The 16,963-nt window shown below is 45.2% G+C and overlaps 1 protein-coding gene across 2 annotated transcripts in view; it reads right to left on the bottom strand.

Annotated features, from left to right (window-relative positions):
- Positions 1-11,231, bottom strand: part of COL4A2 (collagen type IV alpha 2 chain) — a 179,053-nt gene extending 167,822 nt beyond the window's left edge. The window contains exons 1-3 of one of the 2 annotated variants that reach the window (XM_083495038.1): positions 11,127-11,231; positions 10,899-10,975; positions 10,735-10,795 (exon numbers count right to left, since the gene is read on the bottom strand). In XM_083495038.1, the coding sequence (XP_083351164.1) occupies positions 10,735-10,795; positions 10,899-10,942 (105 nt within the window). In that variant the 5' untranslated portion in view covers positions 10,943-10,975; positions 11,127-11,231. Of the gene's footprint in view, positions 1-10,734; positions 10,796-10,898 lie in introns of both variants that reach the window. The other variant, XR_014523928.1, reaches the window with a different exon arrangement.
- Positions 11,232-16,963: the final 5,732 nt, after the last annotated feature.

The raw sequence follows: 16,963 nt of genomic DNA, 5'->3' as shown, positions 1-16,963 counted from the left end.
AATAAGGGCAAAGCCCTTATCTACACTCTATTACGCTTTTTCTTTACAGAGGGGGCTATGCATGTCCCATCTGCCTTAAAAGTTTATAGTGCAAAAATGGTTGCAACTATGGCCTATGCAGTCCCTCTATGGGGCGCTTTTGTAAACCTCATGCCTCTGATGACATTGCAAAAAAAAAATCTCAGACGCCTTTTGAAACTACCCTCCTGTGTAAGCAACTCTGCTATTCGTTTAGAACTTAGAGATCCTGATGTGGAGACATGCCTTTAATTACTGGCTGTCTCTCTGGCATAAATTGCCCAATTACCATCTTATTCAGTGCCTTTGGAGAGATGCCATGGGCAACAAAAATCCATTCTAAACTGTTGACTTATGGAATCTCTCCTTCCGATATACTAAACTTAATCTAATTACAGCAAAAAAGGTCATCAAACAAAGATTGGAGGAGGTTGACTTGCAACAAAATCTTACTACAGGTGGTGGTACATGTTCCCCGATAAACCAGGGCATTACATTTATGTCCCAGATACCTCGATATCTGTCTACCTTATCGGTTGCGTCGCATAGATTCGCTTTTGTTAGAGCCAGATTTAATGTGTTCCCCTCGAATGTGCTGAACAATAGATTTTCTAACGGTAAAACCTCTGTTTTATGTGCATGTGACAACAAATCAATAGAATCCCTTCATCATATCTTGTTTAATTGTCCTTTATATATTGTTCCCCGATCAAGGATTCTGAGTTCAATCATTTTGGAAACTGTTGCTAAACCACCTGAATTACATCTAGCCTATCTACTCCAGGACATTGACTCTTATAGAACATTACAGGTTGCAATATTCCTGAATTCTGTTCTTTCATATAAAAGACTTCATGGAATGCTGCATGACTATTAAAATCTAGTAAACTCTATCCACCATCTTTATATTCAAGGCCACAATATGGTACATCTAGAGACTGTATTTAATGTGAAGGAGATTATGCGTTGAAATATTTTAGTTGATATTTTAGAATGTAAAATGCTATTTTATTTACTGATTGGTTTTACCTGGTGGGCTTATAGCCGAATAAAGTATTATCTATCTATCTAGCTGGGTGTCCAAGAGGAAGAACTGATAATGGACATAGATAAGATCTTTAGAATCAAGACTGATAGAACAAAATCAAGTAAAGGACCAGGAGACTGTCTGGTGTTTTTCAATTCAAGATTGTTGAAGGACAAGATATTGCAGAAAAGAAAACTGAGGCTAGACAACAGGAACATTACAATCTTTAAAGAAATCCCAGAAAGGATCCTGAGAAAAAGACAAAACTATAAGACACTGACAGATGCATTAAAGACTAAAGAAATAAGATATAAATGGGAGTACCCGGAGAGAATACCCTTCACTTACAAAGATAGAAGACCCTCAGAAATGCAGAAGAAGTTGGGAAATTCTGGAGAAAATACAAGAGAGAACTGGGAGGAGATACTACACAGGAGAGAGAAGAGGAGGTGGAAAGCCAAAGGAGAGAGTAAAAGAGCCAGTGCTGAGAAATATAATAAGACATAATTTATTAAATAAAACTGTATTCCTTTCTTTTGATACTTATTCTGAATCAATTCTAAAAATAGTGACCAATAAAGTTTGATGAATTTGAATATTATCTCATGGAATATCAATGGTTTAAATAATAAAACAAAAAGAAATAAAACTAAACACATTTTAAAAAAGAATTGGGATGTTATCTGCCTCCAGGAAATGCACATAGCTAAAAAACACAGGAGAGTATTAATAAACAAGAGATTAGGAGCGGAATGTATAGCTTCATATATACATAAAAAAGAGGGATTGCTATATACATAAACCCTAAGTTAGAATCGAAATTAATATTTAAAGATGAGGATGGCAGGACATTAGGAGTGCAGTCAACAAGAGGAAAAGAAAAACTAATATTGGTGGGTGTGTACACTCCAAATGGAAATAAAACAAAACAAAAAATCAAACATTGGAGAAAAAGCTACTCGAAAATAATAATGAGGACATGATTCTTATGGGGGACCTCTATGGGGTCACCTCAATAGAACAAGATAGAATGGAAAGGGAGAAAACATCCAAGGAATGGAAACTTCCAAAATCCTTCTTCCAAATGGTAGAAGACCTGAATTTAATTGATGCCTGGAGAGATAAAAATGTCAAAGAGAGACAATATACATATTAATCAAAAGCCAAAAAAATCTGTAGAGATCCAACCCAAATCCAAATCAGATCACAATCCAATGACATTAAAATTAAGAAGTGACAAGAAGGTATGTAAAAGATGGAGAATGAGAGAATTTCAAATGATGACAAAATATTTCAAAAAGCAAAAGAAACATTAAAAGAGTTTTCTGAAATAAATATGGTGCATGAGACAGATATTAGAGTTATCTGGGATGCAGGAAAGGCCTTATCAGAGGATTTTATATTCAACGAAACACAATACAATGAGAAAAGAAATTAAATCATATTAGACAAGAAATAGAATTGAATGAGAATATATTGGCGAAAAGTCAAAAAAAAAAAAATACTCCAAACCAAAATATTAAAATATTGCAATCTCAACTTTCATCACTCTTAACCCAAGAGATAGAGAATAACATCAAATGGATGAAACAAAGAAATTTGAAGCTTGCCAACAAACCAGGTAAACTGATGGCATGGCAGTTAAAAAAGAAACAAAGAGAAAAACAAATTGATAAAATAGTCCAAGAAGGGAAGGTAATTGATAACCAAGAAGGAATAATCAACAGCTTTTTGGGCTATTTTTGAAATTTATATTTATATTTTGAAATTTATATTTATAGAGGAAGAACAGGATATAATAAATTACCTTCAATAGAAAGAAATTCCCAAAATAGCAGAAGAGAAATTTGACTGATTAAATTCACCAATCACTATGATGGAGATACACCAGGTCATCTCACAATCAAAGTCGGGCAAATCACTAGGCCCAGACAGGCTATCGGCAATTCATTATAAAAAATTGGAGGAGATAATAGCCTTGCCTTTGAAATCACTTATGAACAAAATAATGCAAGATGGTAAAATCCCAGAATCCTAGAAGGAGCGAATATAGTTCTAATTTACAAACAAGAGTCCTCTCATGAATCTGTCAATAATTATAGGCCCATCTCTCTTTTAAATAACAATTATAAACTGTATGCAGGAATTCTGGCCAATAGACTAAAATTGGTATTAAAGGATCTAATTAATCAAGATCAGGCAGGATTCCTCCCGGACCACCATATGAGAACTAACATGAAAACAGTGATAGATTTGATCAAGTATCTAGATTTAAAGCCAAACAAAAAAGCTGCTTTCATGTTAGTGGATGCCGAGAAGGCTTTCAATAATTTATCATGGAAATTCTTAAGGAAAGTTATTGATCTGGCTATAATGGGAGATCAGTTTACCAAAGGTATAAAAGCTATTTATGAAAAACAGAAAGCCAACCTAATAATCTGCAAAAACAGAATATATACCAATAGAAAAAGGTACAAGACAGGGCTGCCCACTTTCTCCTCTACTGTTCATATTGACTTTGGAAATACTCAATTCGGTGCTGAGGAAAGAAGAAGAAATTAAAAGGATTACCCTTGGCCAAAAGGCTTTCAAAGTGAAAGCTTTTGCAGATGACTTAAACATCACAGTAGAAGATCCAAAATTGAGTACAGTGGTACCTTGGGTTACATACGCTTCAGGTTACAGACTCCACTAACCCAGAAATAGTGCTTCAGGTTAAGAACTTTGCTTCAGGATGAGAACAGAAATCATGCTCCGGCAGCACAGCAGCAGCAGGAGGCCCCATTAGCTAAAGTGGTGCTTCAGGTTAAGAATAGTTTCAGGTTAAGTACGGACCTCCAAAACGAATTAAGTACTTAACCCGAGGTACCACTGTATACCCAAAGTGTTGGAAAAATTATTAGCATTTGGAGGTTTCCGGATTTAAACTTAACAGTTCAAAAACAAAGCTAATGGTTAAAAATTTATGGGAACAAGAAAAAAAGGAACTACAGGATAAAATGGGTTTGATGATAGTGAAAAAAGCAAAATATCTTGGAACTGAAATAATAATGAAAAATATAAATCTTTTTGATGACAACTATAACAAAATCTGGAAAGAAATTTAAAAAGATTTGGGAATTTTGACTAGGTTAAAACTTTCATTTTGGGGAAGAATTTTGGTAATAAAAATGATAGTGTGTAACAAAAAGCTTTTCCTTTTTCAAATGATCCCGATCATAGGCAAAATGGAATGTTTCGATAGGTGGAGAAAAGACCTGACAAGGTTTATCTGGCTGAATAAGAAACTGCGCATAAAACATTAAAATATTGACGTATAATTTCTTATATGGAGAGGGGGCTTTGCCCTACCAAATTTAAGAACGTATTATGAGGCAGCGTGCCTAACTTGGAAAAAGGACTGGATTTTATTAGAGAAAACAGATCTACTTGACTTGGAAAGCTACAACAGATATGGGTGGCATGCCATAATATAAGGTTATAATATAAGGTCAACGTCCACAGTGGGTTTACTAACCATATAGTTAGGAATGCCCTTTACAAGGTGTGGACCAGATATCAACCACTATTAGAACCTCAGACGCCATGGTGGCTATTCCCATTAGAAGCATTATAAATATGGAAAGTAATTGGGCAATTACAGCCAATTACTAAAAGAAGAGATAGGGCATCTGAAATTAAAATCATTTGAGGAGACAAGGCATTACCTCACCAATTGGCTCCAATACCACCGGCTACATAATGAATTTAATTTGGATAAAAAAATAGGTTTCAGAAAAGAAGAAACTAAATTACAAATTGTATTATTAAAAAACAATAAGAAATTATTATCCAAAATTTATAACCTATTACTGGAATGGAACCTGAAAGATGAGCAAGTACAAGATGTTATGGTAAAATGGGCCCAGGACATCGGCTACACAATATAGATGGAACAGTGGGAAAGACAGTGGAGGTCAGACATCAGATTTACCGCCTGTTACACCATCAAGGAAAATTTGATGAAATGTTATATATGACACCCTCCAAACTAGCCAAGATTTATAAACTAAGATCCAATCTATATTGGAAATGTAATAAAGCAGAGGGGGCAATGTTTCATGTATGGTGGGGCAGTGAAAAAGTTAAAAGTTTATGGGGGTGTATTCATGATGAATTTAAAAAGATGTTCAAAACCTCTATAGAAAAGAAATCAGAGGCGTTTCTAGTGGGCATTATAGGAAATGACATCCCACAGGATAAGAAAAGGCTATTTTTATACTCCACAGCCACTTGCTAGAAACTGGAAAGGAGACATTATTTCCACTAAGGAAGATTGGATAAGTAAAGTATGTGAATTGATACGAATGGTTAAATTAACGGCAGCTATAAGAAATCAGTCCAACCAGAATTTAAGGAAGGTATGGCAAAGTTTTGAGGACTATATGAAAAATACTGTTCTAATAACATATTGATATGCATAGAATAAGTATATAAAGATGTTTCAAACGAAGGTAAAATTAATGATGGATATATATTGATTATTACAAGACACAATTACAGTGGTACCCCGCAAGACGAACGCCTCGCGAGACGAAAAACTCGCAAAACGAAAGGTTTTTTCATTTTCGAGTTGCCTCGCAAGACGAATTTCCCTATGGGCTTGCTTCGCAAAACGAAGCTTGCCCCGGGGACAGCGGGTCTTCTCTTTTGAAGCAAGGGGCGGCGGGGAGAAGCGATCTTCTCCCCGCAGCCCCAGGTCCGGGGACAGCGGGAAGCGCTTCCCACTGCCCCCGGACCTCTTTTGAAGCAAGGGGCTGCGGGGAGATCGCTTCTCCCGGTGCTCCGAAGTCGGGCGGGGGGGAGGGAACACCTGCCCCAGCCGCCCCGCTTCAGAACGCTGCTCCGAAGCGGGGCGGGGGGGCGGGAACACCTGCCCCAGCCGCCCCGCTTCGGAACGCTGCTCCGAAGCGGGGGGGGCGGGAACACCTGCCCCAGCCGCCCCGCTTCGGAACGCTGCTCCGAAGCGGGGCGGGGGGGGCGGGAACACCTGCCCCAGCCGCCCCACTTCGGAACACTGCTCCGAAGCGGGGCGGGGGGGGCGGGAACACCTGCCCCAGCCGCCCGGCTTCGGAACGCTGCTCCGAAGCGGGGCGGGGGGCGGGAACACCTGCCCCAGCCGCCCCGCTTCGGAACGCTGCTCCGAAGCGGGGCGGGGGGGCGGGAACACCTTCTGAAGGCGGGCGGGGGGGCGAAAGTCTTTGTCCCCCCTGCCTGCCTTCCCAGGGGCTTTTAAATCGCCCTGGACAGCGGAGAAGTCCTCCGCTGTCCCGGGGCGATTTTAAAATGCCGCCCGCCAGCATTTTAAGATCGCCCGGACAGCGGAGAAGTCCTCCGCTGTCCCGGGGTTTTTTAAAATGCTGGGGGTGGGAAGAAAAGCCCTTGTCCCCCCCCCCCCCCCAGCCTTCAGAAAAGGTCCGGGGACAGACTTTCCCCGGACCTGGTCTGAAGGCGGTTTCCCTAGGAACGCATTAATAGATTTTCAATGCATTCCTATGGGAAACCGTGCATCGCAAGACGAAAAACTCGCAAGACGAAGAGACTTGCGGAACGAATTAATTTCGTCTTGCGAGGCACCACTGTATTACAAGACACAATGTTAAAGTATTTATAACATAAAAGATCATAGAATCATAGAATCATAGAGTTGGAAGAGACCACAAGGGCCATCGAGTCCAACCCCCTGCCAAGCAGGAAACAAGATGTTGAGTTGTGGTGGAGGGAAGCCACACGGGTGTAAATTGTTGTTTTTTATTTTCATGTATATGGATTTTGTATTTTGTTTTTCTTGAATAAACAAACAAACAAAAAGAATTTGCCATAAGTTAGAAGGCACTGAGGTAGCAAGAACGGAGTTCACAGGCTACCAGCTTACTACTCAAGTATTCCTTGCAGGATGAAAAACCACTTCTGTATGCTTTCCTGCATTGGAATCCCGCTCTGCCCCTCTTAGCATACAGGGCTCCACTTCATTTCATGCAGTGACATGAGCAGACATGAGGCAAGGTGAGGCAGCTGCCTCTGGTGGCAGGATCCACAGGGGCAGGAGATCTACACAGTCCTTGGAGGCCAGATTTGCCATCACCTTGGCAGTCCCCACCATGCCACCTCTACAGCAGCCTCTTGGCAAATAGGAGGCACCGCTGGTCTCCCCCCACCCCCAGGGAGGAAATGGTGGGGGCTGCCTTATGAAGTTTCCTGGACTCTGCCCCTGCCAAGCTGATTCAGAGTGGTCCCCTTCCTTCCCTGCCCCCGCCCCCCGCGAACAGCCTTAGATTCCCACTTCAACCTTTGGGTAAATCTTGTTCCTAATGTTGATCTCCACTCACCCCCTTGTTCCCAGTATAGGTCTTTATTCCCCCCCCCCTTTACTTCCTGATGGAGATTTCCACTCACCCCTTCCACCCTGGTAGGGCATGGCCCAATTTGTGCCCAAATATCTTGGGCTGGCCCTGTCTTTGGGCAACAGTACACAGCCCCATGTACTGAAGCAGCATGTGGGCTCCTTTAGCAGCATGCCTATATTGGCTCCATGCTGTGTGCCCATTTCATGGGGCAGGAGCAGTGAACAAAATAAAAAAAGAGTCATGGTAAGTAAATAGATAGCACTATGAAGAATTCAGAAAGAGTTCATTTATAAACATATTTATATTTGTACAAGAGCAGCTCAAAATATTTAGCTTAGCCAAACTTTCAGTGCTAAATGGGAAGGGAAACAAAGAGAAACATCACTTTTAACGCCAGTAAGAAACACCAGGTTCAAACAGGAATCAAGCTGATGCGAATACTAGTATGATCAGCGCTATTTTTCTAGAAAAAGAGGTGCCAGAACTCACCATCAACTCTTTCTCTTAGACTGGCAATGGTGCCCACCTGAGAGATGCCAGAACTCACCTGAGAGGTGCTGGAAGTGAGTTCTGGTGAGTTTCAGCTGAAAAAAAGCCCTGAGGATGATACTGGTAACCAAGTAAACACACAGCTGCAATGCTGAGAAAAGCTTCACCACCCGAATTTTAAGGGACATCTTCATGTCTTGCCCTCACCCCCAGTTACTTCTTATCTAGCGCTACTAAAATGGGGCTTTGATCCTAGGAAACCCCACGCATGCAACTCAGAAAGGGGGAGCAGGGTTGTGCATACCCCCTCTGCCATGTGTTCAGCAGAAGACAGGAAACGTTGTATGGGAACTCTCTGGTATCAGGGTTCCCAATGACAAATACAGCTCCACAGATAGTCCCCTTTGCACCTTCCACTAAACAATCACGTGAATTGATCCAAAGTCCTAGGGGTGTGACTGAAACTCCAGGTGTAAAGAGAAAGGGCTTTTGGCTAAGCTCAAGTGTGAATGGCACCTCCACTGATGAGTGTGTTTAGCCAATGGGAAGATCTCTTAATTACCGTATTTTTTGCACCATAACACTCACTTTTTTCCTCCTAAAAAGGAAGGGGAAATGTCTGTGTGTGTTATGGAGGGAATGCCTACGGGTGGCATGCCTATGGATTTTCCTCCTCTAAAAATTACGTGCGTGTTATGGTCGGGTGCATGTTATAGAGCGAAAAATACGGTAACTTTTATAACTACAGATATGCCTAGAAATCTCTGCATAAACTCTAAATGCAGGGCACAAATATGCACACATAGCGAAAAGATAATAATAATAATAATAATAATAATAATAATAACAACAACAACAACAACAACAACAACAACAACAACAACAACAACAATAATTTATTATTTATACCCCGCCCATCTGGCTGGGCCTCCCCAGCCACTCTGGGCGGCTTCCATAAAAACCAAAAATACAGTAAAATATCACATGTTAAAAACTTCCCTGAACAGGGCTGCCTTAAGATGTCTTCTGAATGTCAGGTAGTTGTTTATCGCTTTGACATCTGCTGGAAGGGCGTTCCACAGGGCGGGCGCCACCACTGAGAAGGCCCTCTGCCTGGTTCCCTGTAGCTTTGCTTCTCGCAATGAGGGAACCGCCAGAAGGCCCTCGGCGCTGGACCTCAGCGTCCGGGCAGAATGATGGGGGTGGAGACGCTCCTTCAGGTATACTGGACCGAGGCCGTTTAGGGCTTTAAAGGTCAGCACCAACACTTTGAATTGTGCTCGGAAACGTACTGGGAGCCAATGTAGGTCTTTCAAGACTGGTGTTATATGGTCCCGGCGGCCACTCTGGCGAGACAGTCCGCAGGCAGATAGGGTCTCAGCCTACGTACCAGATGGAGCTGGTAAACAGCTGCCCTGGACACAGATTTGACCTGTGCCTCCATGGACAGCTGTGAGTCCAAAATGACTCCCAGGCTGCGCACCTGGTCCTTCAGGGGCACAGTTACCCCATTCAGGACCAGGGAATCCTCCACACTGCCCGCCTCCTGTCCCCCAAAAACAGTACTTCTGTCTTGTCAGGATTCAACCTCAATCTGTTTGCCGCCATCCATCTTCCAACCGCCTCCAGACACTCACGCAGGACCTTCACCGCCTTCACTGGTTCTGATTTAAAAGAGAGGTAGAGCTGGGTATCATCCGCATACTGATGAACACCCAGCCCAAACCTCCTGATGATCTCTCCCAGCGGCTGCATGTAAATGTTGAAAAGCATGGGGGAGAGGATAGAACCCTGAGGCACCCCACAAGTGAGAGCCCAGGGGTCTGAACACTCATCCCCCACCACCACTTTCTGAACACGGCCCAGGAGGAAGGAGCGGAACCACTGTATAACAGTGCCCCCAGCTCCCAGCCCCTCAAGACGGTCCAGAAGGATGCTATGGTCGATGGTATCAAACGCCGCTGAGAGATCCAGCAGAACTAGGAAACAGCTCTCACCTTTGTCCCTAGCCTGCCGGAGATCATCAACCAGTGCGACCAAGGCAGTTTCAGTCCCATGATGAGGCCTGAATCCCGACTGGAAGGGATCCAAATGGTCCGCTTCTTCCAGGCGTGCCTGGAGTTGTTCGGCAACCGCTCGCTCAATCACCTTGCCCAGGAATGGAAGATTTGAGACTGGGTGATAGTTGGCCATCGTGGCCGCATCTAAAGATGTTTTTTTAAGAAGCAGTTTAATAACCGCCTCTTTCAGCGGGTCTGGGGAGGCTCCCTCACGGAGGGAAGCATTCACCACCCCACGAAGCCCATCGCCCAGCCCTTCCCGGCTAGCTTTTATAAGCCAGGATGGGCAAGGATCCAGGAGACAGGTGGTTGGTTTCACTCGTCCAAGCAGCCTGTCCACATCCTCGGAGGTAACAGATTGGAATTGATCCCACTCAACTTGACTAGACAGAACTCTAGCACTCTCCAGCCATCTTAAATACATTTAGGAAGCAAATCACACAAGTCACTTTTTTGTTTCCTTAAGTCACATCATGTGTACAAGCCTAAAAATAGGATTTTGAGCATGGTTTTAACAATGGAAAGGAGGCATACAAATAAAGTGATGTAGGCATGCATTTTTGAACAGAAATAAATAAAAATATATCCCAAACTCTTCTATAGCAGAAAGCATACTGAACATTCCCGTTTATAAAAAAATTAAAACACTTTCCTCAAAAACTAGGGCAATGACAGTGTTTTGGCAATAGCTTAATTCTAAAGAAGTTACTTGCGGGGATAGAAATAAAACGCACTTCCAATAAGTTTTACTTACAGCTTGCACCTTACCACTAAGCAGCAGCACCAATCCCAGAAAGAGCGTGATTTGTGAAACCCTGCACAAAAAAGACAAAATTGCCATCGTTACAGCGCATGCCGTCCCGGGCGCTGCCGAGAGCCTGAAAAGCGGCCCGTCTCCCCGGGGAAGGCGCCACTTACCGGCCAGTGGGGCGGGCGACGCGCAGCGGCGGGGGGCGCCTCATCCTCGTCTCTGGATCCGCGCACGGGAAGGCGCCCTGCGAGGCAGACGGAGGAGCGAGACGCGCGTGAGCAGGGCAACGGGCCGCCGCGCGGGGCAGGGCCGGCCGGGAGGGACCCCCGCTCCCTCCCCGCTCCCCCTCGCCCTCCCGGGCGGCAGCGGCTCCTGCGCCAGAGGGAGCGCCGCACTTGCAGGGACTCACCTGCCCTCGCTCTCCTCGCGCGCCCGGAGCTGCGCGCCTCTCGGCCGGTGGCGGTCCGGAGTGCGGCGGGAGCGGCCCTCGGCCAGCGGCTGGCGCCTCCCCCCCCCCGCGGCCCCCGGGGCGGGGCGGCGGGGCGGGGCCTGGGCAGCGCACAAGCGGCGCCGGGCGGCGAGCTCGCCTTTCCTCCTCGGCAGTCACCGGAGGCGGACGCAGGATCGGGGCCGCGGCGCACGTGCGAGCGAGAGGAGGACGAGGATGGGCCGCCCCGCGCGGGATCCGCCGCTCGCGCTCCTGCTGGCTGCGCTGCTGCTGCTGCCGCTGCTCCTCCTCGAGCGGCGCTGGGCGGCCGAAGCGGCGGTGAGTAGTAGGTTGTGTCCGACCCCGCCGCGCTCGCTCCGGAGCAGGCGCTCCGCCCGGGGAGCCCTCTCGCCCCTTCGAGGCGGCGGCGGCGGCTGACCCGTCCCTGGCGAACATGCAGAGCGTCTCGATTTCGTGCCTTTTCTCTCTAGCTAGACTTTTGCGATATGTGGATGTAGATAGGATAAGGAAAAGCTTTCCGGGGTTGCTGAGGTGGTCCGTGCCCTGGGCATGTTTCCAAATGATGGGTCCTACTTGTGTGAATCTGGTTCCCTGTAGAATCCCACTTGGCTGCATTTCCCCCATTGCCACCACGAGTGGTCCAGACGCAGTTGTGTGCGCCTGTGGCACAAAGACCCTCTGCGAGGGGCACTGGTGGAACAACTCTGAAGCCACTTCACTGTCAGCTCCAGTTTTGGAGACGTCTGGATCAGTAATGGATTGGAGACAAGCAGGGCCGTCTTTACCCAGGGCTGCAAGGGGCGCAGGGCACCCAGGCACTGAATTCTGGGGGGCGCCAGGCACCCGCCCCTGAAGCCACCTAACCTCTTAACTATCCACCTGTTATGAAATAATAAATAATTTTGATCAAGCTAGAAAAACAAAGTACATATATATACCTAGGTATTACAGAAATGTATACCTACTCTTTCACTCAAGGACTTTCGACTTTGTGTGCTCATTTACCAAAGATGCGCAAGCTTATCATTCACAACGGCAGCGCTTGTCAGACTCAAAAACGGCGCTTGCCATTCTCAACGGCGCCGTGCACGCGAAATTAACTCTTACATCGAAATATCATGTTACGTATTGTATTGAGCTGCTATGCGGCAGCAGGGTCAGTGGCACCTTTGACACGACTGATGGGCCGATCTTTGCACCCCGGCGGCGCATATGCTAAAGATGGCCCTGGAGACAAGAACTAGACTTGGAGGCTCTGTTGGTGGGTTTTCGGACTAGGAAAGTGGCAGGCAAACTGCTTTGGGGGTGGCCTTTCCCCCAAGTCTTGGATTTGGAGACCCTCATTGAGTGCTGTCATTTGAGGCCTAAGAGGCTTCTGTAGCACCCATCCTTGACAGGGAAAGCCAGAGTAGTGTATGGCTGGGGCTGTTTTTGAAATTTAAGTTGCTGTAAAATACAACAGCTGGCTCCTACTGGAGCTGGCCACTGAGGACATAACTCCCCACTTAAACAAGTACTTCAGCTTCTGTTCTGCTTTCGGGCACAAATCAAAGTGCTTCACTTTTAAACCATCTCAGACATTGATGCCTCCTATTACAGCAGCAATCGTCAGCCACCTTGAAGCCACACATGAATTGGGGGACTCTTTCTCAAACCTTTTCATACACGTTTTAAGGTGGTAGTGCTGCTGTTTTGACCCACCTAGGCTGGAACCTGGCAAGCGATCTCATCAGGTAAGATCCAGGGGCAGCACAAGGCTTCCTGAACTTAATGTTTGGCATACAAGGCCTTCCTCTCTGAGGTCCCCTAGCCACTGAAATTAGGTGGGTGGTGACAGGGCAAAGGGCTTTCTTGGCGGTGGTACCTTGAGGTGTAGTCCCCTCGTGGGGAGCGTGTGCCTAGTGCAGAATTTGATGTCCTTCTGGCACAAGCAGATTTTTTAATTTGTCAGCATTTTGCTGAGGCTGTAAGGCAGATGTGCACATCAGGCAGGCTGAGGCAGCCACCTTTGGTGGCAGAACCCCAAGCACCCCTGCTGGTGGGGAAACCACATGAGATCTCACGTGAGCGCCGCAAGATCTCACTGGAACCTGCTGCTGTCAGTGCTGCTTTGCAGGCACTGCCACACAACCCAGGTAAAGGAGGTGGTAGTAGCAGCCGGGCAGCACCTTTGATGTTTTGCCTCAGGCATCGAAATGTGATGTGCTGCTCTTGTGCAGCTGCCATTGTTTTATTGCTTCTGCTGGATTTTGTCACTGCTGTTGCTTGCTGTGTTTAACATTGGGTCTTATTCTAAATGTGTTTTATCATAATTATGTAAGCTACCCTTGTATAGTTAAAAAAACCCAAACACCTGAAAGGTGATGTATAAATATGAACAAAAAGTGTCTGTGTCTCTCTGGGATTACCAAGGATTGCTGAAAAATGTAAAATAGTAGTAGAAATACAACAGATCCTTAATGGTTTAAAAATATCATCATGCTCAGTAATGTAGGCTTATGAATTAGAGAGGCCAAACTTCTGAGGAAAATTGCTTTCCTGGTTTCCAGCCCACAGAACAATAAACTGCAGTATGCAAGGAGTCTTTCCAATGGTTCAAGCTACAGCCACCTGAACTTGCTATGTGAGCATTTCCTCTAGTTCTCACCCACCTCTGCTAAGTATTCATTATTACATATAACCTCAAACTTCATTAGCTAGAGCCTGTGCTTTGCATTACAAGCAGCAACTGTTTTGTGGAGGGATTACCGGTATGTTCCATGGCACAGCACACTTATGTGAAATCGCATATAATCAACACCAATTGAAAAAGAGCGTTGGGATTGGCTACATGGCGCCAATTGTCCCTCCACTTTTTCTGTCTGAAATTGAACAAAGCATTCTATTGCTTGACGGTTTAACCCACTATTGGTCTTGTCCACTCAATCCACCTAAGCCTGTCTTCGCATGCCGGGGAAATTCCTAACTCACTGAAGGTTTGGGACCCATTGGCTATCCTTACCTGGTTTAGCCAACCAGCCCAAGCTGTTTTCTGGGGTGTGGCCGCTGTCATAGGCTAACAGCTTCTAGGAGCTGGAGGTGTCAGGATAGGAGTCAAATGCAGGTCAGCAATAATGGCAGCAATTCACCTGTGCCAGTGAAATTAACTCTGTTCAGGGAAACAAAAATACAGCTTGGCCATGTGGCCTCAGCAACCCTTTCCAGCAGGTATTTCCCCTATGAAGAAGTTGCCGGGACTGAAGGTCTCCACCTTCCTCCCCTCGTTAAAGCTCCCCCTCTCCAGGATGTTTCCCAAGCAGTCTCAAACTATGTCTGTACACAACTATCTGTATTCCGACCTCTTCATTTCTCTGCGTGTACTGGGAGAACGGGTGGGGAGAGGGGAGGGAAGCTGGACACAGCAGAAGGGGGAGTCTGAACTTCTCCCTATCACAGGTTCTTCCTGCTCGCTAAATCCTGTTGCCCCTTCAGCACCTGACACCTCTTCCCTGTCTTCTCCCTTTGACTGCTCCTCAGTGTCCCACCACCAATCCCCTAGCTCTGAGCCTGCCTCCTCTGGGGGTTCCCTTGGGTGCCTCCCACCATTCCTTTTCATCCAGCTAGTCCAGGACAGCAGGTGAGAACTGAGTGCAAGGTGGGGACCAAAGTGGACAAACTACCCCAGAAGGAGTATGACGTGTCATCCCCTCCCCTGAGATCCCATACACTGCAAAAGAACTGTATCAATATATGATACTATATTGTAAAAATACAATTAGGATTTCAAAAGGAGTGGTGAATGTAGGCAATTTAAATCAACTGGAGTAGGTTTCAAGTCAAACAGACTCTGATGCTTAAAATTGGGTAGTGCTCCCAAAGAACTATGATAAATTAACTGTGTGATATTTAGACACACAGAAAAATATAGGAACACAGTCTCACACAAGACAATACTTGTAAATTAAGAGGAAGCATGTTTCCCCCTTCAAAACTGGACTCTGGGTTTTTAAAAAGGATGAATTAAAAATAATGCATTTGGAGTTATAAATCAAACAAAACAGCATCATGTTAAACAAATAAAGAAGAAACAGAGATAAACTATTTGTGTATGCTGTTCCTCTCTGCAAGCACTCTGACTGGAGCATTTTGTGAGACTCTAGCCCTTGATGGACAGGTCTAGCTTCCTTTTTTATTTTATTAACACATAAAACACGTACATATACATTTACACAATACACGTACACAACACACTACCTTATTTTCATAACATAAAACATACCTACATTACTCTATATAATACCTACCTATACTATACATACCAACATACCTACACACCTACCCCACACAGACACCCAGCAAGTGACTTGACTTCCAGCCGTTCTTGTTACGCTACTTTATTTTTCCAACTAGCTTAAATGCATTTAATTATTTCTTTAATCTCAACTTCTATATTAACTTTCTTTTCACTAATCATTTTCTGGATTCACTCAATATCTGTCAGAAATTCTACTTTTTCCACATAAATTTTGGTGTAGCCCACTCCTTATTCACTTTTTGTACCATATCTCCTCTTATCCTCCCTGTTAGTTTGGCAATATGGAAGTATTCCATCATTTTAGATAACCAGTCTGTTTTAGTTGGGGCGCTGCTGGTTTTCCAATTTTTGGCAATCAATAACCTTGCCGCCGTATTTGCATACATAAATATTGGTCTGACCGTTCTTTTTATTACCTTTGACCTGGGAGAAAGGATTCTGCCCCCCCCCCAATGAAAATCTAAACATCTTTTTCAGTTCGTTATAGATATTTTCCCAGAATCCTACTATCCCTTTGCCCTCCCACCACATATGTAGAAAGGTTCCGGCCCCATTGTTGCATCTCCAACAGACATCACTACAGTATTTGTACATTTTTGCCAGTCTGGCCGGGGTCGGGTACCATCTGTATTGCACTTTCATTACATTCTCTCTTAAATTATAGCATCCCGTAAATTTGATATCTCTTTTCCACAGCCGTTCCCATTGGCTCATCGTAATAGGTAAAGGTAAAGGGACCCCATTAGGTCCAGTCGTGGCCGACTCTGGGGTTGCGGCGCTCATCTCGCTTTATTGGCCGAGGGAGCCAGCGTACAGGTCATGTGGCCAGCATGACTAAGCCGCTTCTGATGAACCAGAGCAGCGCATGGAAACGCAGTTTACCTTCCCGTCACTTGCACTTTGACGTTCTTTTGAACTGCTAGGTTGGCAGGAGCAGGGACTGAGCAACAGGAGCTCACCCCGTTGCGGGGATTTGAACCGCAAGTGATCGGCAAGTCCTAGGCTCTGTGGTTTAACACAGCGCCACCCGCGTCCCTTTAACTCATCATAATATTTTTTCCTAAATCCTGGGTCTAGCTTCCAATTAACACACTTCAGTTCCCCTCCCACTCACGCCACACTGGAATCACTCTTCTCACCCAGTGTGTTGCATTTTATTTTATTTTGGAGATGGGATTTGGTTGGTTATTTTAGTCAAGGATCGGCAGCGCAGCATTCGTGCTGATTTGGCCTGTGTGCCTTGCTGAGCCTTACTTTGAATATGCCTGGTAAGCCTTATGACTTGTGCTTCATCTGAAACCTAGTTCAGCCCTAAACCATTTCAGAGTAGAAGAGAGTTTCCAGAGTTACAGGCTTCAACCCAGTTACTCTATGTGTGGAGCAGCTGTCTGGCCTTCCATTCCATGTATGTTTTTGAATAGCAAGTTTCTACAGTAGTTGGCAGGGGAGTCCTAGGCATGTGTTGTTTAAGTATCTTTTCCCTTCTCCAG

Source organism: Podarcis liolepis, assembly GCF_965112155.1.
Source record: "Podarcis liolepis genome assembly, chromosome: 3".
Taxonomy (NCBI): domain Eukaryota; kingdom Metazoa; phylum Chordata; class Lepidosauria; order Squamata; family Lacertidae; genus Podarcis; species Podarcis liolepis.
The sequence above is the reverse complement of the archived record's forward strand: the minus strand, read 5'-3'. Positions and strand labels throughout refer to the sequence as shown.